We start from the raw sequence: 25,412 nt of genomic DNA, 5'->3' as shown, positions 1-25,412 counted from the left end.
ATGCGCGTTCCAAGGTTGGTTTTAGACACGTCAGAGCCAAAATGGGCGTCACCGTTCGCCCGTTTCCGGGAGTCTGCGGTCGATTCATTGTTGATCGGGCCACCGCGGAGGTCTGGGCCTGACAGTGCGCTCTATCAATGGCGGAGACAGGACAGGGCGGACGGGTTTGATCCAGAGCAGGTAATCACAACACAGCGTTAATCACACTAGGAATACAGAAGCAAAAGGTTACGTGTTATATTCTCATCTGAAGATGGGTTCATGCTTTACTATTTTTACGCTCTCCAAAAGGACATCAGAGGCGCAAGATCGCCGAGAGAAACACGGCAGAGGTTTCAAGAAGGCGAGTATGTTGGAGGTGAGTTAGCAGTGCGCTAAGTTCACAAGTGTAGTGATCTTCACCAAAACATGCATTCTCTTCTCACGATCGAACGATAATAGTAAATATCAGAGAACTGATCGATCGTGGCATTTAAGACTTTGTTGTGGACATCGTGTAGTTACAGGTGAAGTGTTTGATAATACGAGAGCTGATGTTTAATATCTGAGATCACAGCTGTCCAGCGCGCCTCCACAATTCATGTTTTAGCATAATCATGTTTTTGCTGTTGTAAAACTCGCACTAGTTAGGTATAAATGGCGGCAAAGTGCATGGTGTAGCCTTACAGTCTGTGTATAAATGATTTTATGATATTTTCCTGGAAAGGGGACTCCGCATATTCACCAACTTTAAATATTTCTAGTTTATATTTATTAATATTTGGTGCTGTCAAATGATTAATCGCATCAAAAATAAAAGATTTTTGCCCATAATATGCATGTGTGTGTGCTTTGTATATTTATTATGTCTGTATAATTATACACACATACAGTATATATTTTGAAAATATGTATTTATATATAATAATATAATTGATATTATATATAAATATTTTATATATAAAAAACCCCCTGTAATTGCTCGTGAAATGTTGTACTGAATGAATGCAGTGCTCCCAGTTATTTATATATATAGACATAATATATACTATGCTCTATACACGATAAACACATATTATGTACACAAAACTTTTGGTGCGCAAAGAATTGGTCGATTAACAGCGGGCATCACACACATACACTTTTTAAAGTTTGTTACATACTATATGTGGATGTGTGCATATGTATATTTATTATGGGCTGTATACATCATGTAGTAACACGACCACCTACAGTGACCAAGAACTGACTGTTCAAAAGAGGGACTGGCGAGAACAATGAAAGTTGAAGAAACTTATACCACCTCACATGGATACAGTTTGTTTATGAGAACCTGCTTTAAAATGATCTATAGATAACTTGCAGTGGAGGAAACAGTTTACCCTGAAATGGTGTAAATGTACAGTGCTTAATGTACGGTTTGCATTTCCAAGAAGGGCTGACATGAGGATATTACTCACATATACTCCAAACTGCTGCCTTTACATATATCTTGGTCACATGCATAAAAAAGAAAATGATACGTAATATTAGGACTATACAGGATTTTATTTTGTCTACACACATATTATGTACACATAACTTTTTATTTTGAAGCAATTAATCGATACAGCCCACACACAACACACACCACAACACACACACTTTTTAAAATAAACTTATATACCTATACATATAATGTATGTTGTGAAAAGCTGTTGGTCGGGAAAGAAACAATTTAATCAAGTACTATTATTCCGGACTGATCAGTAGTCTCGGATTCAAACCCTGCATTGTGTTGATTAACAATATTGAGAAGTCCCAAGACACGTCTGACAGCAGAGACGGGGAGAGACTTCTTCAAAGAAGGACGCTCTGGTTGACGGTAACCTCACATGAGAAGGAAGTTGTTGTGGAGAAACTTACAAGGGATCGACGAGAGGCTTGCAAGTGGAGGAAAGAGTTTACCCTGAATGGTGTGTATGTACCATGTGGCCTCGACGCTGTTCCCAGAAGAGATAAATGAGGAAGTTACCACATGCATGTCAAACTGCGGTACCCCAAAATCTTGGCACATGCGCCAAAAAAGCAAAATGAAAAGTATTTTAGGACTAATACAGGGATTTTATTTGTCACCCCAAGAAAGCGTTCTGCATGTACATGATCTGGACAAAATTTTTAAAAGTTTATTTAAAAAAAAAAAACCAAAAACAATCACCTTTTTCTCAACTATCATTTCTAAAATAATGTAGACTAACATTTTTTGCTAATATTACCAATAAGCAAAATTATAAAAAACAAAAAAAACATGTTAAACATTTTCTTATATGTTGAACAACGCAAATTCTCTCCATTTGTTACCATATTACAGTAAAATGGTAAAATTTTAAAAAAAATCAACATTATTTTCCCTATATAATATATATAATATAATAATAGACTATAAAAATTTTAAACATTTACATTTTATTTAAAAAAACTCACCATTATTCTCAACTGTTGTGTTTATTACTGTAGTTACAATTTATAGTACCAGATTTACAAGTTAAAAATATTATACTTTACATTTTCTTTTAAAAATTTTTTATTAAAAAAATCAATTATTTTCAAATGTGATTTTCATTAATGTAGTACAAATTGTTACCATATCTATAGTTAAAAATATTTGTAAATGAGTTTTCAAAAGTTCAAAGTTGGTTTTAATGTTGATTTTTTATACTTTTTAACGAAATAAACAAAAAAATCCCCCTTCTTCCCACCTGTTTCTTTCCTTCTCTCTGTACATTTTACTGTGTTAAAGTACAGTAAAAATGTCATTTTACTCCAAGTCACCTTACTTTCCACTGATGGGCGCCGAGCCCAGCGGCATGTTATCACACACACTGGCGCTTGCTCTCAGACACCAATTACGGACCGGGACTTCAAATCACACATACAAATGTATTTTTGGATATGGACTCGGGCATATTCTTATACCTTCCCCTTTCTACACGCATTCGACGACTAGCAAGGTACTGCATGTTCCTAGTTGTTCCCGTACTGCAACGCTGTAACTATTTGGTAGCTTGTTATTACTGGTTTCTCCGTCTGTGCTCTCGTATTTGTGTTTATTATCTATGTTTTTGCTTGCTCATCATGGTCCATGTAGTTATTCACATGGCATGATAATAGTGCATCAGGTCTACACGGCAGCTGCGACCTACGCGCACGATTTCGCTGCTGTTTCACTTCGAGTAAAGTAAGACAAGGCTTTAGCAATCAGTCACGGACCAGCGCCCTTCAGGTGTCATAATAAGAGAGAGACCGGCAGTTCGTCGTTGTAATGCCCAGGAAATGAATTCTGAGCTTTACTTTCTTAAACAGACCGAGCTTTATTGTTATGTGGTTTATAAGCTCCCTTACACGCTGTTCAGTAGTGTTAATCGCAATATGTCAGCGTGGACGTTGTTCACACAGAAGAGCTATCTTGAAAAAATAGCTTTCACGGCCTCAAAGCACACAGGTCCCAGTGCGGGGCGTTCTCTTAAGTCAGATGTGTAACCAATTCAGGTTCTATGCAGGAAAGTTTGCAAGCTGATACTGTATTGTGATGATTCAGATGCAGAAAGAAAAAATGTGATGAGGTCATGAGTGCGTAACCGCCGACTTGTGTAGACGTTTTTAGTTTTGTTTTTACTTCTTCCTGTAGACCTCACAGAGAGCAGTTGATTCCCAGAAGATGGATGTTGAGAGCGTGCAGTTTTCCTTCCACGGATTACGACAAAAGAAGGAAGGAAACAAACCTGTAGGTTGGAGGCTGGTTTATGGGAGTTAAAAATGGGGGCGTTTTAGGTTAGTTTGTAAAATGCCTCTCATGTTAAAAATACAGTATCACTGTGTATTTTAATAGCATAATACATGCTTTTATTAGTGATCATTTAGTCAAAGCAGCGCGTTTTTAGAAATATTTTGCCTTGAGTATGTTAAAAATATATTTTGGTATACTGTAAACTTAACTAGAGTCACTTTGTTTGAAATAACTGTTCCTCGATTGATTGGAAGCAGAAGACACAAAAAAATAATAAAAAACTTATCCAGATCCGCTCCAGAAAAAAAAAAAAGAAAGTACATTCAACTTAAAAACAAATTACATCAATAAAAGTAACATTTTTGAATATAAAAACTTAATACTTAATAAATATATAATTACTATTTATACCAATTATAATTATAATTATTTTTAATAAGATTATTTTCTAACAAATATAATTAACATTAATTCTGATTTGATCTCATAGGGCACATTAATTTTATTAAATCTTTATTTATCAAATTTATAATATCATAGAAATTACTTATGTTACCATACTTATTAATGTACCTCTTAATAAATGTGTAAACTTAATTACTATTTTGTAAAACAAATGCACTGCCAAAATTTAATTCATTCATAAAAAGTATTCGTTTTAAATTATTTCTGATATCGTTTATTTATTTATTTATTAATTTACGGATAGTAATAGGTATGATTTATTTAAAGTTTACTCCGAATTTTATTTTAGTCAAATTTTTTAAATACAGTAATTTTGTTTGCTGGAAAACTTGCAGTTTGCTGTCACCGCAGGATTTCAAACACAAGACCCCAATCCGGGTTGAAATTTACATATGTTTTGCTGTTTCTTTCAGAAAACTGTTGGATATTATGGAGCTCAAATGGTTGGAAAAACTAAAGCATAACTGGCATACCTTGCATTCCCAAATGTATGGTTAAAACTCTCAGCCACACAGTGATTTACTGTAAACTGATATCGATGGCTCGCTCAAAAACAAATTCTTTTATAGGACTGTAGTATATATCATTAGCAGTTCTAGTCTAAATTCTATAATCGTTCTAAAAGCTTCCTAAAGTTCTGCAGTACTAATCGCCTATATGTTTACTTTTTCTGAGCTATAGTGATTTTCTTTTCTGATATTCGCTAGCATGATATTGTCCCCTCCCTGATGAGAAATCAGTAAGTTGATGATATCCATCCATAGATGCTGTTCTTTCGATGTCTGTGTGTTTCAAATTGCAGTCTGGTTCAGAGTGAAAGCTCCACATTAAAGATGCCAACGACGATACTGGATAAGAAGCGGTATGTGGGCCTTCTGGCTGGAGCGCTAGCGCCAAACGTGAGCCTGGGGATGCCCGCTGCGGCTCCGTGTTCGACAATGTCTGAGTCTAGGAAACCTCAGTAATTATAGTAAGTTCTTCACTTACTCTGCATGCGTTATAAATGTTGCTCAAGCTCACAATGCCATGCAATCAACAGCTGATATTGTGTGATAATAGAAATGCCAAACTGTGATTCTCCTGTACCAGTTATACTGAAAATATTTAAATGAAAGGCACTTCGTCTCTTTTGGATGCATTTTATTCACTGGGTTGATTATAAAAATATGTAATATAAAAATTTGATGTATATTAATATTAATATATTAAATTAAACCATTTTAAATGTATATTATATAATTATATATGTGTAGTAGTTAAATATTTAAAAATTTTATATAACATTTGCAATTTTTACCAAATTATATTAAAAATTGTAACATTTAAATTTCATTAAAAAAAAAATTTAAAATAACTGATTTTCATTACCGTAGTACAATTTTTACCATTTTACAGTAAAAATTATTGTAACTTAAAAAAAGTATCGTCATTATTCTCAACTGTGATTCTCCGCTGATGATTCTCGATTTACTATAGTTACATTTTTTACTGTATATATACAGTAAAAAATTTCTTTTTAATTAAAAAACCGCCCTAAATACATATATTGAGTAAAAAAAAAATTATAGCAGTGGACTGTACAGATTTTGAAATCCATCTTTTAAACACTGAGGACAACTGAAGGGACTCATGCATAACTATTACAGAAGGTGAAAACTTACTGATGCTCAAGAAATCCACACAATGCATTAAGAGACGGGTCATTTTTATGAATTATTTTGTCTTCTGGAGTATATATAAACATCTGTTATGTGAAATAGATTATTCAGGACAGCACTAAATAAAAAATAACATGGAATTTTCATGATCCCTCTTATTTTGTTTCAATTAGTAACATTTTGCACATTCTGCAAGGGGTATGTAAACTTATGATCACAACTCTGTCCATTAGTTTTATAATTTTTCTTTCAAGGTCACCAGAGTGCATTTGTTCTGATTAGTCTTGGGCCGTCATTGACCCTCTGGCAGACATTTTGAGGTCATTAGCTGTATGAGTTGAAGGTGCAGAGGGACAGACGCCACTCACTGGTTTAACACTTTGCAGATTTATGTGGCCTTTAAATCCCTTTGGTCAATCCCACTCACTCACCTTAATCCGACGAGAATTTCCCGTCAAACTGCAAATCTCCTCGTCTCATGTTTCTGCAGCAGAAATGCAGGAGTGTAATGCTGTTGGAAGCCAAAGCCGCAGCCTAATCAAACCTAATTCCAGTTTTTTTATGGAGGAATTAGAGTGTGCTTTAATTTGCTCTTTTTAATGCTTATCTTATATGACTGTAAATGGGTTGTTCTGGTTAATTAAATGAAGGACTGTCATGTGAGGTGTCTTTACTGTGGAGATGTGCTTCGATCGGATATATTTGATTTTAAATAGAATGATAGAATTTGATTTCTGTATATAATTTAGCATAGGTTCTTTCCCTCTATTCTATAAATATATATATTTTTTTTTATTGGCTTTGTTATATCCATAGCGATTTATTAGGAGCCAAGCAGTGAATGTTATGTTGAAATCCCAAGAACTGTTTGGAGGAACTTTGTGAAATTTGGCACATTTATTGCAAAGGGTCTAAACATTAATTGCACCAATTTTAGGATCTCTACTCAAAACCCTCTAGCGCCACCATCAGCCTCAAAAATATGAATCGTAACTTTTAACTCTAGAAAAACCTTTAGAAAATCAATCTGGCAACATAAATCTGCTGATTTTATGGGGTTTAAAGTGCAAATTGTGATTACAGCTACTGTATATATTGCACTTATATTATAATTCTTGGGGAATTTCTTCAGATGAAAAACAGTGTAAAAAGTTGTTTGTTCTCGTCCATTTACAACAGTGACCAGGATTCAGGTCTTCAAATAAATATCTATTGTTTTCTTGTAACAAACTTTCATTGAACAAATATTAAACAGAAAAGTACTGTTGTGGCTCCCAGGAGTCAATCTGGAGAACAAATATAAGTGTCAACAGTAAATGAAGCTAAAGGTTACTTGGGCATTCAGTAAACATCAGAATTGCACAATTGAATGATTAACCAGTTGTATAGTACAGTCTAGTAGTGTTCAGGCTGACCAGTATGTGTGTGCATTCAGTGTTGGTGAGAAGTCTTGTGTACTGTTAGATTGACACCCATTGGTGTGCTTTAACAGTTAGTTAGCCAATGGATAACAGCAGCTTTACAGTTGAACTTGAGGCAACGGTTTAGTCTTAAAGTGGGTCAGTAAAGTAAGCACTCTCACTGACATACATTCAAATATTGAGCTAAACTAAATAAAAAAAAAAAAAAAAAAATCTTTATATATAAAATACTTTGGTTGTAAGGCATATTTTTGTGTAATCCAAGCGAATTAAATGCTATACAAAAAAAAAGCCTTTAAGTTTTTTTTATTTAGAAATTAAATGAACCCCAAAAAATCCATGTTTTTTGTTGCAGTCCTTTTTAATTTCACATGTAAATAACAAAGCAGTCTTGCCAACTACTAGCCAGACAAATATTGTATATTTACTGTGGTATAAATGGTATAGCAGAATCTCTTAACAGCTGATGTTTTTACTTTTAAGCAGTATATACACCATCATATCATTCAGCTTTATGAATTATAGCATCTTTCCCATGTTTTTCTCTTCTAGGACATGGACTTTGTGAAGTATATCATTAACTGCTTCAAAGTGTACTATCCAAAGTTTCTTTGTGAGTATATTCTGTTTTTTAAACCTCCTATTATAGCAGGCTTTCTCAAACTGGGTTGATGAAAAGTTAATTAAAATCAAATTTTAAAAAAGGTGAAACTGTATTATTAACGACATCAGAGAACTGTGAACATGCAAATGTGATGTTGAATTATAGAAATATTAACTTAAAAATCTCAGACTTCCAAGTAAATATTTAAGCCCAAAGGGGTTTGGCTGACAAAACGTTTGGGAATCACTGTATTATAGAAAGGGATTTCACATCTTTGTTGAAACATCTTTGTTTTGTTGTTCAGCCAAAAATGATCATGTACGAGATGCCTCTTGGATCATGAATGGTGAGTTGTGATTGGCTAATGACAATCTGAACAGATCTTTGTAATGATGTCTGGTACAGCAGTTCATTTGTCATAACTTTTTCTTGTGTGTGGCAGCTGAACCTGGAAGATAGTGAAGACGTGGCTGGGCCCCGAAGCCATCAGTAAGCTCAAGTTTGTCACCAAGAGTGACATCCAGATATATTTAAATGAAAAGAGCACCTTCCACCGCACATGGGAGGAACGGTACGTACAAATAAGAGAGTTACTTGTTCTTAATTGAATGTGGCTTGAAGTTTAAATAATAGATGATCAAATATATTTAAATGAAAATGGAATGGAAGTTTAATCATTTGATTTCTGTACATCAGTTAAGGCAGGCTCTTTGCCTTAAAGTGTAAAATTCTATTTTAATGCTTGATTTCTTTGAGCTTTATGTTGCATCATCAACAATATGTGTGGTGTTGAAACCCTAAAAACCTATTTGGAATGAGCATCATGAATTCAGCCATTTATGCAAAGGGTCTGAACATTAGGCTCTCTAGTCTTAGGGTCTCTGCCTAAAAATCCTTAGCACCACCATCAATTCAAAGTATAGCTTTTTGTATGATTGTAAACTACAAAATGGTTGAAAACACCAAGAAACGTATAGAGAAATGGTGTGAAATTTGGCCCACATTTATTGTAAGGGTCGTGAACATTGATTTTACACCAACTTTTGGGTATCTGCCTAAAACCCTCTAGCGCCACCATCAGCTCAAAATAGGACTTTTGTATGATCTTAACTTTTGTGAATCAAGAAACATTAAATCTTGCCTGCCAACATAAACTACTTTCTCTCCCCTCCCCTGAAGACTTAGTATCTAGCATGTGATTTTGATGCTATGGGTTAAAGAGCTTATTCTGCTTACTTGTGCTATATATTTCAAATGTAATTCAAATTTTTGGAAATTACTCCAGTTTGTCCTTCCTCCATTTACAAACTGTGACCATGTCAGATTATCATTTTCAAATAATAAGGTAATGCAGAACAAAAAATAATACATTGCAGGATTGCAAAGATTTGTTAACATTTTTGTTTTTTTGTGACAGGACCAATTCAAATACAGTTATCCGCCTCTCCCGGGACGATGACTTCCAGTCTCCAATCTGTGAAAAACGGTCCAATCGTTCAGCGGAAGATGAGGAGTGACATCAAAGATATCGAATCCGAGTCCAAAGAGACTCTCGAATCCCGTTTCAATTTCTGAGCAATCACTCAAAACCCAAGAAGGTATACCACATTACTTCTTGTTCACACGCTGCGTTCTGTTCTAGATCTACGTTTCCTTGTTCACAAATCCAGGTCACATTTCACCCAAAAATCAAAAAGAAATTATATTTTGCTAAATCTCTTACAACACATTTTGCATACATGTTTCTTGCATCGTGGTAATTAGAATTAGACTGGAAAATGTCTTTACACCCAAGTTTCTAAGGCCTCCAAATCATCAACATGATCAAATCAGACTTAACAGGGTTAATTCTCATGAAAATAGTGCAGAAATACGAATGATCCTGGAAAGACTTCATTTTCCCAATGCAAAATATTATTTTCTCTCTTTTGATTTTGAAATGTGACCCGAACATGTTCTTAACTCCTCTACACCTGTTACTCGGGTAACTGCGCATTCTTGATTTCCAACAATGATTCTTGTCTTACTTTGGAATCAAATGATTGTACTTTTGGACTAATCGCATTTGAGCTTCTGAATCAATATTCATTCTTTGACCGTTGTGATTTGAAATCAAAGCATGCTGATGCTGCACCTCAAAGCTTTGCTGTAAGTGTGACATCACTGAGACTTTTGTACTGAAGCTCCTCTTTCCATGTAATCTCTCTTGCTCTCTTTTGGCCTCTGTATAAGTGATAAGATAAACGTTAACGTCAACATGGTAACGTGAGGTGAATAGAGTTTTCTAGCAAACTTCGCTCATACAGAGCGCTAGACGGACTGGATGATTTGTTCTAGAAGAATGTTCTAACAAACCCCTCATTACAACAAACCCTAGATGATAAACTGCTTTGAATGATAGACAACTCGAGTATTGATTGTGTGTACGGACCCATGTATATTTCTCACTAAAACAGTAGAAAAACAACAGAGTTCGAGAGAAACATTTCTGAATGAGGATGCAAAAGGAATCATTATCATATACCGTAATGCTGATTCACTCGAAGCAGACAGTTTGGACTGATTTACAGAAATGAATCAAATGCCAACACAACTTTTCTACCCGAACTGAAAGGAGAAGACACTATTAAAACTCAATCTGTGTGAAAAAACTTCTTACACGGAAAATTCTAGAATATTAATTGTATTAATGAAATGATCTTATAGGAAATTTAATGCTTAAAATTAAAATCACCACAATATGCATAAAACCTAAAAACCCAGTAAAACAATATTTTTATACTTAAAATAAAAACGGTAAACTGAAATAAAAAATAAAATATATATACAAAAAATCCCATCATTTATTTTTCAGCTAGTTTCAAGGCAACATTTCTCAATTTTTTGTGTAACAATGTAATAAAATAACTACAACTAAAACTGCAATAAAAGAAATCTGTTTGAACACTTTTATACACTTAAAATTTTATGTAAGATTTATTTTGTAACTATTTGTGAAAATTGTTTTAAAGAAATCGTAACATATTTAATTAAATGTGAAATTTTAAGTGCAAAGATTCAAATAGTATTTTTTCTTTGTAAAACATAGTTTTTATTTAAAACTTGTGTTCGATGTATTCATAAAACAAGCAACAATCTTTAATGCTCAAATTAAAACCACCACAATATTCACAACAGGGTTTATTATAGTCAACTACAATCCTAAAAAAAAAAAAAAAAAAATTGTGACTTACAAAATTTTTTTTTATTTTTTATTTTATAATATATATATATATAATAATATAATGTGTGTGTGTGTGTGTGGGTGTGTGTGGTGTGTGGTGTGTCTGTTATTGTTTTTGTGTTTGTTGTTTCATTTCAGCTAGTTCCAAGGCAAACATTTCTCAGTTTTGCATTCATATTTAAAAAATAAAACTAAAAATAACAAAAACAAAAAAAAAATAAAAAAAAAAAAAAACTAAACAAAACAAAAAGCAACAAAAAATAATAAAAATTACACTAAACTCAGCTAAGTTACAAAAACTTTAACTAAAATTTACAATTAAAAATTATTATAGTATCTCAATAATAGTAAAATAACACTCATTAACAATGTTGCTTTAACCAGCATAATCATTGTGAATATTCAGATAGTATTTTCCAGCTCTGCATTAGTTTATTATAGTATTTCTGCTCGATACTGAGAAGATTGGATGATTTAGTCACATGTTCAGTGGTCATCTTGCATCTGTAATCATAACAAGCCTTATCTAGTCTTTCAAGCTGATGCATTGTGCTGTTAAGGGTCATTGTCACTCTCATCCCTGATCTCATCAACTAATCAGGCGTCTCACAGTCTTGTGATCTGGCTGCATTTGTGTTGATTGTGGTTAGATATGCTAATTATGATGATGAACTCATGAACGTCTCATTGTTGGCTCTGATTCATCACGTGACTCTCAAACACTCAGCATGAGCTCCAGGTTCTAGATTGATTTGGCATGAGATGAAGCGCTTGAAGGCTTTCATTTGGGATCCTGGGATCCTTTCCAATGTTCGGTCGCCATCGAGCGCATCGGTCGAGTTGAGTAAAAACCCCATTCGTTCTCCACAGAGCAGCTGATTCAAATCAGAGTTTTTAAATGTGATTCTGGTTGATTTGATTCTTGGTTTTATTGAAGAATCTTCTAAATTCCTGTGGAGGAAATGAACGGGAGAAACTCAAAGTTGCGCTCGGTTTGTCTCGTGCATGTTTTTCTCATGTCCCTTTCTGTCTGTCTTAAAACAAGGACTGGTAAGACATTGTAGAGGTTTCTACATCCTCAAGTGCCTGCTGTTTCCAGAGCCAAACCAGATTCATCCCATGCGTCCATCCCATTTCAACAGCACCGAACGAGACGCTTCATCTAGTTTCCCAGTTTCAGTGGCATTTCATATGATTTTAATGCATATTTGATTGATATTTTTAACAAATCACCGTCTGGTTACGGGGTGTAAATGAAGTCGTTATATTAGCAGATTTATTTGATTATTATCTTTGTGTTGTCATTGTGTCAAACTCCTCTGGGCTCTTACACACTAGAGAATACTGTTGTTGGGAATCCGGTTAACCACGGTTCTTGAGCGTCTGCATTCCTCAAATGTGTTCGGATACACCGTACAAAAATACTGAGTGTTTCCTGCATTGCTACTGAATCAAAATAAGCTGTTTTATCTGAGATTTGAGTCTGGAAGAACCCTCATTTTGACCTGGACAGGATTTTATTTTTCCTGAAAATGCTAGTTAATATTATTTCATCAGACTGAAACTTACTGACTTTGCTCACACAACTCTGCCTAAAACAGTTGATTTTTCCCACCCACAAAAAAGGATCGGCCTACAAATAATTGATTTATAAAACTAAGTTATCACCAAATAATTTTTTTCTCCACACTTTATTTTGATTTTCTCCATCTCAGCAGTTTACCCAAATATTGTATTCAATATTTTTGTCAACTTCAATTCAATTAGCAGAGGTTGTGTGTTTCTTTCTGGAACTTATTGATCGGTGTCCTCGCTGATCTGAACTCATGCTACTCCATTTTTGAGCCAAAATAATCCATAAATAAGCTCAGATTAATACGATTTATAATCAGTCAGTTCTAAAAAGAAATCCAAAACTTCTGCTAATTGAAAGAAAACCAGTTGATAAAAAAAAAAAAGATTGAATCCAGTATTTCATGAGATCACAAAATATTGGAACACAAAATAACTTTTTGTTGTTACTGTTCATATAATGAAAGTGAATGTTGTATAGACCTCAGAGTTCTTCAAAATATGTGTTTAAAGGGGTGGTTGATTGCGATTTCACTGTTTTAACGTTAGTTAGTGTGTAATGTTGCTGTTTGAGCATAAACAAGATCTGCAAAGTTATGAAGCTGAAAGTTCAATGCAAACGGAGAAATCGTCTTTTAAAATTCTGGCAGTTTAATGCCTACAAAAACGGCTGGTAAGGGACTACAACAAGTTACTTCCTGGGTTCATGACATCACAAACCCAGATAAGCCCCGCCCCCGGGGAAAGACAGCAAAGGGGGCGAGGCCATGCTGCGCTGCTTTAGAGAAGAGGAAGAGAAAACATGATCCTCTTCAATAATATCCTCTGCTTCTCAATCGAGCTCAAACTTACAATACAACCGGAGCACATGCCGCTGAGGAGAGGGGCGGGACGTTTAGACACGCACTAGAGGCGGTTTAGCCAATCACAACACACTGGGCTAGCTAAACCAATCAGAGCCCATCAGCTATTTCTGAGGGAGGGGCTTCATAAAAGCAGGAAATGATCAGCGTGTTTCTCAGAGACGGGGCAGAGCAGTGTGGAATAAAGGTAAATTATGTGAAAAATAATGCATTTTTAAAAAGAACGAAGCATTAACACGTTAGACTGCACCCCATAAACACAATCAAGCCTAGGAAAAAAAACAGTCAACTACCCATTTAAAAGAAGAGAAAGTCATACAGGCTTGGAAACAATATGAGGGTGAGTAAAGGACAATTTTAACTTTTGGATGAATGATAATTTTAAGGCTTGAGAGACTATGACAGTGTGTAGTTAAAGATACACAAAGCAAAGATTTGATTTAATGAGTTGTACTTCAGTTCAGAAATACTAAAAGAATAAATATAAGGATGAGTTTGTTTCTTCATCAGATTTGTAGAAATGTAGCATTGCATCAGTGTCTCAGCAATGGATGCTCTGCAGTGAATGGGTGCCGTCAGAATGAGAGTCCAAACAGCTGATAAAAACATCACAATAATCCACAAGTAATCCACAGCACTCCAGTCCATCAGTTAACATCTGGAGAAGACACAAGCTGAAACATATCCAGAATCCATAATAACACTTCCTCCAGTGAAAAAGTGTTCTGGTGTGAATCAGGAGAGAAATCTGCACAGATCAAGCACTGTTTAAACAGATCTAAACAAATATGTGTATGGATTTTGATGAGAGAGACAACAGGAGATGGTCTTTTTCACTGGAGGAAGACTTATTATGGATTATAGACTCAATGTATTTTAGTTAAAAACATCTTAATGCTGGATTTGTTTCAGCTTGTGTCTTCTCCGGATATCAACAAACCTGACTGGAGTGCTGTGGATTACTTGTGGATTATTGTGATGTTTTTATCAGCTGTTTGGACTCTCATTCTGACGGCACCCATTCACTGCTGAGCATACATTGCTGAGACACTGATGCAATGCTACATTTCTCCAAATCTGATGAAGAAACAAACTCATCCTGATCTTGGATGAACTGAGAGTGAGCACATATTCAACTAATTTTCATTTTTAGGTGAACTATTCCTTTAAAGAGCCAGAATTCAACAACCTCATTATTATAAAACACCTATAGACTCTAACTTAAAAAAAAAAAAAACAGCGAATCCATTGATTCCAAGGCAGTAAAGAAGAAATGCTGGGGTTTGCATGACTTTTAACTCTTGCCACAGCAAACACTAAGCAGTGCTTTCAGAAATGCGTCTGGTTTCAGGCGGATCGCACAATCTGAGCTTCTTCTTCTAGTGTGTAGTAGTCCTGAGAATCTAGACCACTGTCATATGATTGCTTTCATCATCAGCATTATGACATTTTGTAACACTCTGAAACTGTGAGTTGCTTATTTAGACCCACTACTGAATGGTTTCAGTTTTGCTCTAACACTCCATCAAAATGAAGTTTTTCCACATTTACATTTCATAAACAAGTTTGATTTTATTATTTTATCATGTGATTTTAAAAAAGAATAACAATGTTATTAACAATGCCGACTGTGATTCATTACTGTATGCTTTCAAAAATGGATATATAATACAATGTAATTTGTTTCCTCACTAATGATCAATTAACTAATGAATAGACACTAATGACTGACTGACATATTGTGAAATGTAATCGTATGTGAAGAACATTTAATGTAATCTGAAAAAGCTGTTTAATTGACATTTTCAATCAAACTCTGAATAAAGTCCAGAACATTTCAAATCGAACCTGCCTCTTTAATTAATGAATGCGTTATAAGGCCGCTTCTGTCAACCTTTTACGACCGATGACGCCGTGACCTTTGACCTTGACCCCTGACCCACATCCTCTCCCTCTTTTTCCAGCACGTGTTCGTTTGCGCCAGACTTTCACTTCAACTTTGTTTCCACTTCTGCAGCACGAGCACAAAGAAAGCGTGTGTTCAGCAGTTCTCCAGTGTGTCTGGGGTTCGCCACTGAATGAAGTGGATAAAAGTTCCTGCGTTGGTTAAAATGGGAAATCACGGCCTGATGATTTCAGTGTTTATTCATGTGTTGTGGGCTCGTGTTCACATTGACTCTTTGTTCTGAGTTTTTTCCCCATTTTTGATCCCATTGGTTGCTGCTAATTTATATAAAGCTGAGGACTGCTTGACTTTGTTGCATTTCAGTCACCATAAAATAGCCGATTCTCATTAAAAATAAACAAAGTCCTGTTGCTTTTTTGGTTTTAATATCTTCAAAAACCCTGTTACAGTTCTTAATTGCAATTTAATTTATCGTACCGGTTGTTAAATCTTTAAATATGTTAGGGTTTTTTTTTGGTTGGTTTTTTTGGTGCTGCAACATTCAAGCCACGTTCTTTCTATGCTGTGTGGTATCAGCTTGAGCATTTGAACTGGTTCATAACCACAGAATGATGCCTCATGTTGTACTTGCCTATTTTTTGCAATCATTTGTCATACAGGTTCTTTAAAATCTCCATTTTTGTGCGGCAACGTTCATACAACGTTCATACAACTTTCTTTCTACTCTGCATTTATAAAATCGTTGATTTTGTAGCATTTAAACAAGTTCGTGAGCACAAAACCAGACCTGATGTTGTGCTCTCCTGTTCATTGCCATTAATATTATCTGAAAATATCTTCTTTTTTGAGCAATGTTTATGCGACGTTCATTCTATACTTTATGGTGTTAGTTTATCAATATTGGAGCAATAAAGCAGGTTCACTAGTTCAATTTTTTATTTTTTTTATCATGCATGTTGTTAATCTTAAAATATGTAAATTTATGTGCAGCATCATTCAGTGTACCCTGCATGTATCAGTTTGCTGATTTTGAACGGGATTGTGAGCACAAAATCAGACCTGATGTCATGTTTATTGCAATTATTTTGTCATACAGGTTATTAATCTTAAAACATGTCCTTTTTTGCAACATTCTTTCTATGCTGCTTGGTATAGGTGTCGATATTGGAGCATTTGAATGGGTTTGTGAGCACAAATCAGACCTGATATCATGCTTTTCCATTGTAATAATGCTGATAGCATCATGATGTCCTGTAACGTGTTTTGCAGGTGAATTTCCTTGAAGACAGTCAGAAGTCTGAAGATCTGGACAGAGGAGAACCTGGACGCCTGAGAGGAGCTAGAAAACCTACCACCACATTCAAGGGCACATTACTGGACATCAGGTGAATCACTGCACTCCTGAAATACAGCCAAGATCTCGTTCAAAAGGCACACACGCTTTTTTCATTCTAAATTGTTTTCAAATATATGCTCCAATATACTAATACACAGTCATTACTCGGTGAACATTTCTGAGTGATGTTGAATCATTGAATCAGAGTTTTGAATTGATTCAGTGAGGCGGACCGTTTGAACAGTTGTTTGAACTGATTCACAGAAATGAATCAAAATTAAATCATCTCTGAACATTAAATGAATTTAACTAGTTTACATTAAATTGTGTTTGTTTATGGGTTAAATACATTGTTTCGGAATTTTATTGTATATGAAACTTAACTAATTTCTGAACCATTCTCATTTCTGTGTATTATATTTGTTATCCGAGAATATATTAAATATCCGTAAGGTTATTAATTCAGTAATATAATTCAGTTATTATTTTTCTATTTTTATTTGGAAAGTTGATTGACATAAAACCAGAACTAAATGGATATTAATGGTATCCCAAAAACACATTCTACAACTATACGGTATAAATATATTACTGGTCAAAATAATGTTTTTGAAAGAAGCCTCAGCAATGCTCACAAATGATCAAAAATACAAAAAAAACATTAAAAATTTTGAAATTATTAGAATGTAAAATTGTAGCAGCGTTGCACTTTAATATGCATAATACAGAGCCAAGATGAAAAGAAAAAATACCATCTAAACTTTTCTAAAGACAGTACGTGTAAAACTGTTTTCTATGTGATTACTCCAGTCTTCAGAAATCATTCTAATATGATGATTTGCTGCTCAAGAAACATTTCTGATTATTATCAATGTTGAAAACAGATGTGCTGCACAATATTTTTGTGGAAACATACATTTTAATTTTCAGGATTCAGAACTGCATTTGTTTGAAATTGAAATCTTTTGTCACATTATAAATGTCTTTACTGTCACTTTTGATCAGTTGCACGGTTTTCAAATAAAATGCAACCTTGTATAGCATTGCACTTTCTGCAAATAAACTTAGAGCATCTCTCTTCTAACTGGCTGTCATGAATGAAGGCTGCACAGTCATTTCCCTGCATGCATTAATTATCATTCAGCGGCACGAAACAAATGCATTCATGCAAAGCTCCTTTTGTTCAGTTTTCTTGCCAAATGTTCAAATCAAAGACCTTCATTCTCCTGCACATGACGGTTAAAACTGATCCTGATGGGTGCGTTGTAATTCCTGATAATGATTGTTCTCTGCAAACGATTGCAATCCCTTCCGGAGCGTTTGAACTTTGCGCAGGTAATGGTTCACGCTGAAAATGAAAGGAAGGAGCCGTGAGATTCGCCTCGGCCTCAGCTTTGATGTTTCTAATGGAGGCTTTTCCCACAATCCACTGGGATCCATGACTGAAATGACTGGATTGTGACAGATGGATGCTATTTTAGGCTGACTGTGGTTCATGCAGCACATGATTCATGTTAAATAAATATACAATAACAATACATGTGCCTATTAGTAGGCATGTAATGATTTACTCAACTCACGATTCCATTCACGATTTTAGAGATTTAAGACAAATTATAAATTAAATGTGTTCTTTTATTACTGCTTGGACAAAATGCTGCACGTTTCTTTGTGAAATTGAAATATAACACTATAATATACTAATATAACACTTCCATATCATTGCTCTTTTGTTGGTTTTGATTGCTTCTGTTGTCATCATTTGTAAGCCGCTTTGGATAAAAGCATCTGCTAAATGACAAAATTTAAATAAATAACAAAACTAAATTTGAATTTTAAAACTAATAAAATAAAAGAAATATTACATAAAACTTTAACTGCCTTGGCAGCTAACCGAAATAATTAATAAAGTAAAAAAACTGAAATTACCTACTGTAAATAAAAACTAAAATGGAAATAAAGATAAATTAGAGTGAATAAAAATAAAAATTCTTTGCTTTTTGTAAGCATGCACAAAAAAAAATAAAAAAAAATACAAAAAGTTAAATGCTAATTTAATTGAAATGCTAAATGCTAAATGCTAACGCTAACAAATGAGACCTTTAAAGTGTTACAAAAATATAATTATGATTTTTGTTTTCAGTTAAAAAAAAACATGCATTGTAAACTAGATTTTTACTGCATTTTATTTCTAATGCAAGGCATTTTGAATCTACTTTATTATGAAGTGATTTGATTTAAAATGACGAATCCTGTATTTCAGAGCCAATGTATAAATATGGAGATGATATTTTTTAGCTCTATCTCCCGTGTGCACACACATTGATGTTTAGAGTCACAGGATCTGATGCAGAGTGCTGGGCTCAGCAGTTTTCTGTTGAGTGAACGTGACTCAGTGATATTTCAGGAATGCAGTAATCCTGTAACGATTAACCGCGAGTCTGTGTTGTGTTTCAGTCCATCAGAAGAGCTCCGATTCGGTGCTAAAGAATCAGAGAGGAAGTGTTTGATCATCCTCAACAACGTCACCAAAAACCACGTGGCCTTTAAAACCACATCTACGTCAGCAGATCACTCGAGCTGAATAAAGCTGCAGTCTATGACTTGAATGAAACACTTTAGAACTAAAAGAACATCAGATATTCAATCTCATCTGCAGGTGTCTCTGATATAATTTAATTTGTTTTTTTGGTGTTTGCCAAGTCCTAATGTATAAGTCCTATGAAAGTAGATCTATTTTGTCCCAAATTCTGTAGTATTTTTTTTCCCCCCAATTTTTTTTTTTTTTTTTTTACATTTTTGTTTTTCTGGATTGTTTTTTTTTTTTTTTTTAATTACAATCCATTTTTCTGGATTTTATTTAGTTTTTGTATTTTTATTTTTTTTGTCCTAGATTTATTTCTTCCTCTGAATTTGTTAAATAAATGTTTAGTAATCTAAAAGTTTCTGATTAATTGAAATCATGAAACACGTACCATTATTAAAAGTTTAACAAAACATATATTGTTAGGGCCATATGAAATTGGATTTATTTTTCTCACATTCTTCTCTTCTTTTAGTTTGGCGGGTTGTAGTGAAGTCCTTTGAGCTTCTTACAGCTCTACTTTTATTGAAGAGAAAGTTTATTCACCAAAATTCCATGTTATTCTGTAAATTCCATTTTTAAGACTGGATTCTGCTTCCATGTGTTTAGTCTTAAATCTCACTCCAAATGGGCTGTAATGCCGGGAGCTGGTGTGGTCTGATCATGTTTTGTGTGTTCAGGTCCGGACGACGGCTCCAGAGAAGTACCGCGTGAAGCCCAGTAACAGCAGCTGTGAGCCCGGGGCCAGCGTGGACATCGTGGTTTCACTTCATGGAGGTAAAGAGCAGGAGATCTCACTTACTACAAATATTTGAAAAGTTTGTCTGTTTACACGTCATGTGACCATTAGGTTTCTTCGATAGACTTTTAGTTATTTTATTTGACATCCAGGTGTATGCCGTGCCTCTGAGCTTTCTTATTCATTTTGTTAATAAACGTTCTACGTTTTTTATTTGTTTGGTTTCACAGAGTTTGCTGATTTTCAGTTTTGTATACCTTTGTGTATCCTAAGTAATTTGTTATTTTATATTAGGCGTATAGCATGGTGTATTCTTATTCGTTTTAATACAACATCAAACTCACAATACTTTTATTTTGTTGAATTGAATCGACGCAGAATTGCCGCTTATTTGAAAGTAAAATGTGCACGGAGCTATTTAAGAGTGAAGGAAAGAGATGAAACGAGGGCACATGCAAACAAACTTCCCCCACAAATATATATACAGTGCCCTCCAGAAGTATTGGAACAGTAAAGACAAAATTGTTCTGTTTGCTGTGGAGTAATGAAATCTGTAAATATTGATTAAAAGATGAATATGAGACAAAACTACAGAATGTCAGATTTTATTATTGGGTGATTCAACACAAAGATGTTTTAACAGCTAAGAAGATCAGCACTTTTAGAGTTTCATCTCTCTATCTGATGTGAGCATAAGTATTGGAAGAGTTGCCTCACAGGTCTGTCTAAAGTGTTCAGCTGTGTCCTGTTGCATTAATTATTCAGATATTAAAAGCAGGAAAGGGAAATGTGTCTTATCAGTTATATCCATTGCTTCTGCATTCTAAGTCTTGCATTCGATGATGACACACACAAACCAGGATGAAGACGAGGAAGCCGACTTTGAGAGAAAAGCAAGCAATTTGGATGCTGAAAGAAAAGAGGAAGCCAGTAAGATCTATAATAAAAAGAAAGGACATGGAGAAATCAAGAGTTTGGAAACCAGCTGAAGAGGAGACTAACAGTTGCAACAGTTGGAATTGGCTGCATTAAAGGCTGGGGAAAGCATTTCAAAGCATAAGACCAAGAGTCTGGTGATGTCTATGGGTTGCAGACTCACTGCTCTGATTGCACACAAGGGATCTGCAACTAAATATTAGCTTTTAATCTTTTACATCTGCCTTAAATTCAACTGTTCCAATACTTATGCTCACATCAAATAGTGGGATGAACTCTGAAAGTGCTGATCTTCTTAGCTGGTAAAACATGTATGTGTTGAAACCGCTAATAATAAAATGTGACAATTTGTAGTTTTGTCTCATATTCATCTTTTTATCATATTTACAGATTTCTTGACTCCACAGCAAACAGAGCAATATTCTCTTTACTGTTCCAATACTTATGAAGGGCACTGTATATATATATATATATATATATATATTTGGGCTGTCAGTCGATTACATTTTCTTTATCTAATTAATTACATGATGTGTCGATAAATTAATCACAAATTAAATTTTACTGTGAAAATACCCCCAAAACATTATTTTAAAGCTTTCTTTGTGTTAAATGAGAAAGTATCATGTTAGACATTACAATTTGTAGCTTTAGAAAGAAAGATTTTATTAAAAAAAATGTATTACAGAAATGTTTAGGCTACAATGGCCCAACATAAACTATGGAACATAGAAGATAATTTGAAAAAGTTTTTTTTTTTCGTTCATGCAATGGAAAACAGCTTTGTTACCAACAGTTTTCAAAATACCTTCCTTTATGTTCCACAAAAGAAAGTAAAGTTTTCACATTTCTTTTTAATGAAATAATACTCTAAATAATGAACTTAAACTGCCAGCAGGTGGTGTTAAATGTCTTTGAGTCTTTTATTCATTTGATTTGTTCAAAACGTGGATTCATTCAGAAACTAAACACCTCTGTGTTGCTCACAGCTGCTTTCTGCTTTATAGGTAATACTTTTGTTGTCATAAACAGACAATATTGTGTTTAAAATATCTCTCGCTGCTTGTGTGATATCACTGATCATGAGATACAATTTGTTTTTTTTTAAGGGTTTGTGAATCCCTGCATTTTGGCATGTATTATATGTGTGTGTGTGTGTGTGTGTGGTAGGGTTCCAGGCGTCTCCTCAGGACAGGTTTCTGGTGATGGCAGCAGAGATGGAGAGCAGCGCCGGAGCCGGTGTCTCAGAGCTCGCTCTCTTCTGGAAGGAGGTTTCTAAAGCCAAAGTCATGGAGCACAGGTGACGTCTGTCACACACCCGCTGCATTCTGGGAACACCGGCTCTCGCTCACGAATACAGCGCAAAATCTGCACATGAACGTTCACAAACAAATCCTGATTCATCTATGTCTTTCGTACAAAACAATTATTGTGGGTTTCCAAAACAATGTAGGAAACACTGAAACAAAACAAAAAAATCACAGTCTGGGTGTATAGTTTGATATTTATTCACTGTGGCGCTCATTAAATAATTAATTAACATTATGAGGTTAACAAATGCATGCACACGTATAAATACAAATAATTAGAGCTGCACAATTTGGGAGAAAAAAATCTAATAGCAATTGTTCTAATAATGCGGTAAAAAAATGAATTCCAGGTTTGCTGTGATTGTTTGTAAGGCTGCACAATTTGGTCAAAATTTTGTGATTATATATCAATATGGCTATAAAATAATAATAATAATACCAATTAATAAATAAATAAAATAAAAAAACAATAAAAAAAAAAAAAAAAATAAAAAAAAAATAAAAAAAAAAAAAAAATAAATTATTAATAATAACAACAACTATTATTATTATTAAATATATAAAAATTACAAAAGAAAACAAATTAAATATTCTGGGTATAATTTAACTATAAAATAAAATATTTAAAGAAAAATGTAAGAACCACATTATTAGTGAATTATTCATATTTATTATTCATTAAATAAAAATATGAATTACAAAAATATTACTGTTATTTTACTGTAAAATATGATTTAGGATGTAGGAATAATATAATGATAATAACCACTTTATTAAATTAATACTCATTATTAAATAAAAATAATTACAAAACAAGAAGTATTACTTCAATGTAAAATAAGTTTAAGAAGAGTTTTTTTTTTCCATTATAACTGTAAAGTTATACCTCAAATATTTGTCTTTATTTTTTAATTTTCATGTGAAGCCACTGAATTGTATTTTGACAGAAGCCACATGGAGGATTGTTGATAATGGCTTCATAAGTAAAATGTAGATGAAAGTTCCCTGAATAACGAGCCGCTCGTGTGTAAATGAACACAGTGCTGCGCTTCACTCCGAGACGATTTCTTCCACAAACACAGCTGAGAAACAAACGGATCACAAGCGAAGACTCTGAGAGGTGAAAGAAGACTGACTGTCAGAGCGTTTGAGAGGAGATCGAGCTGCTATTATCTGACACTAATCAGCCATTGTTTCCTCAGGCTGCGCTGTCACCTCCTCGAGAGCCCAAAGTCTATTCTGAGCAACTTGTCTGAGAGTCCGTCAGCGACAAGCAACGAGCATCAGGACCTGCAGAGCACGGTGAGACACAGACATGGGTTGAGTTTGGAGATTCAAGAGGACTGCTTGACTGCTGTTTCAGACCAGCAGAGAGAAGACATTCAATGCATTTTTAAGTGTTTATTTTATTGCACTTTATGAACATTGGATAAAGCCAGGTTCAAAATTTGATTAAAAAAAAAAAAAAAAAAAAAAAAATTGGATTAGATTGGATTTCAAAATTACATATAAAATACCTAATCATATCACTCAAATAAATTAAATAAAAAAATTCTAAAATAACTGAAATAAAAAAATGAATTTATTTATACTCACAATTAAATTAGAAAATTCAGATTTTTTTTTTCTTTAAATTGCAGGTTTATATTTTAAAATTCTGGCTTTTTTTACTCACAATTAAATTACAGCAAAATAAACCATTAGAAAAAAAAAAAAAAAACGTTGTTTCTGATAAAAAATTGTGATTCCAGATGTTAAAAAGTAATATAATGATGATAATAATAATAAGTAAATAAAAACAAAAATTACTATTATAACATAATTTATTTTTAATTACATAATGTTTTATGTATTTTATATTATTAAATTATTAACTAAAATTAAATTTAATAAAAATGTAAAAAAAAAAAAAAAAAAATTAATTAAAAAAAATAAGAAACTGTTATATTTCATTGTAAAAAAAAAAAAAAGAGAGAGAATTGTAAAGTTATTATAATGCACTTTATCTATTTGCATCTGTAGATTTGTTACAATACATATCTTTAAAAGCTATTTTCTCAAAATGAGTTTCTTTCTCCACTTCAGCAGCACTTACACACACCAACCTTTACAGTTTTATTCAATATATACTGAAGATTTTTTTAGACACACCGTTTTACAAGTTATATATATATATATATATTTTTTTTTTTTTTGTTTGTTTTTTTATATATATATATATATATATATATATTTTTTTTTTTTGTTTGTTTTTTTATTTTTTTTTTTTTTTTGTTACTATGCTGTTACATTCATGGGCCACACAAAATTAAAAATAAAAATCTAAAAAAGGTAACCGATTATTTATAATCTCACACATTCTGGCCTTTTTTACTTGCAATTCTGAGAAAGAAAAGTCTCAACTGTGAGATATAAACTCATAGTTGTGAGGAAAAACAAGCCAGAGTTGAGATTAAAAAAAAAAGAATTTTGAACCTGGCTGTATGAAATGCCTTCAGAGTTTATCTTCTGGAAATGCATTGCAAAATAAGTGCATATTTAATTGTAAATCAGCCTCATTTGCATATTTAAAATAAAATTTCTGTAAATACAAAATGTTACTGTTAGTTCTACCCTGGGTTCACATACAAGTTTAAGCCTAGTCCCAGACTAAAATGTGATTCTGAGCTGTTTCAACTGAAAGAAACTTCCACTGACTGATCTTAAAATATATCAGTGCCTTTGTTTCATCTCAAGATGCACACCAGTAATGTGTTTTAAGGCATGTTTATAAAAATGACTTAAATGTCCTAATTGATCTATGTCCTAATCCTGGCTTAGTCTAAGCCCTGTCTGTGAAAGCAGGCCTTGATGCACTGTGATTAATCTCAGCCCTGAATTCATCTGATTGTGTATGATTGAATCTTCTCAGCTGATGCGTGTGCTGGCCACTAACTCTCGTCTGGAGCGAAAACTTGGACTCGTGTGTGTGTACGCAAGAAGGTCCTGGCTGGCTCATGGTGTCGTTTCTGTTTTGGCCCTCCACTACCTACTCGCTCTGGACCTCATGA

General features: G+C 33.8%; 2 protein-coding genes across 2 annotated transcripts in view; one reads left to right on the top strand and one right to left on the bottom strand.

The window, feature by feature from the left end:
• The window catches only part of LOC122138547 (NACHT, LRR and PYD domains-containing protein 3-like), a 788,161-nt gene that overhangs the window by 187,845 nt on the left and 574,904 nt on the right, over window positions 1–25,412 (bottom strand). The window lies entirely within an intron of this gene.
• Window positions 1–25,412, top strand: LOC109100855 (motile sperm domain-containing protein 2). Its single transcript, XM_042730454.1, is given in 20 exon segments — window positions 1–180; window positions 254–358; window positions 3,647–3,742; window positions 4,918–4,949; window positions 5,013–5,109; window positions 7,842–7,902; window positions 8,198–8,239; window positions 8,338–8,429; window positions 8,432–8,464; window positions 9,311–9,343; window positions 9,345–9,374; window positions 9,376–9,465; window positions 9,468–9,491; window positions 16,727–16,842; window positions 19,251–19,342; window positions 20,056–20,154; window positions 22,223–22,352; window positions 23,565–23,664; window positions 25,274–25,354; window positions 25,356–25,412. Coding segments are annotated over 20 exon segments (1,590 nt in total).

Source organism: Cyprinus carpio, chromosome B9 (assembly GCF_018340385.1).
Source record: "Cyprinus carpio isolate SPL01 chromosome B9, ASM1834038v1, whole genome shotgun sequence".
In the NCBI taxonomy this organism is placed as follows: domain Eukaryota; kingdom Metazoa; phylum Chordata; class Actinopteri; order Cypriniformes; family Cyprinidae; genus Cyprinus; species Cyprinus carpio.
The sequence above is the reverse complement of the archived record's forward strand: the minus strand, read 5'-3'. Positions and strand labels throughout refer to the sequence as shown.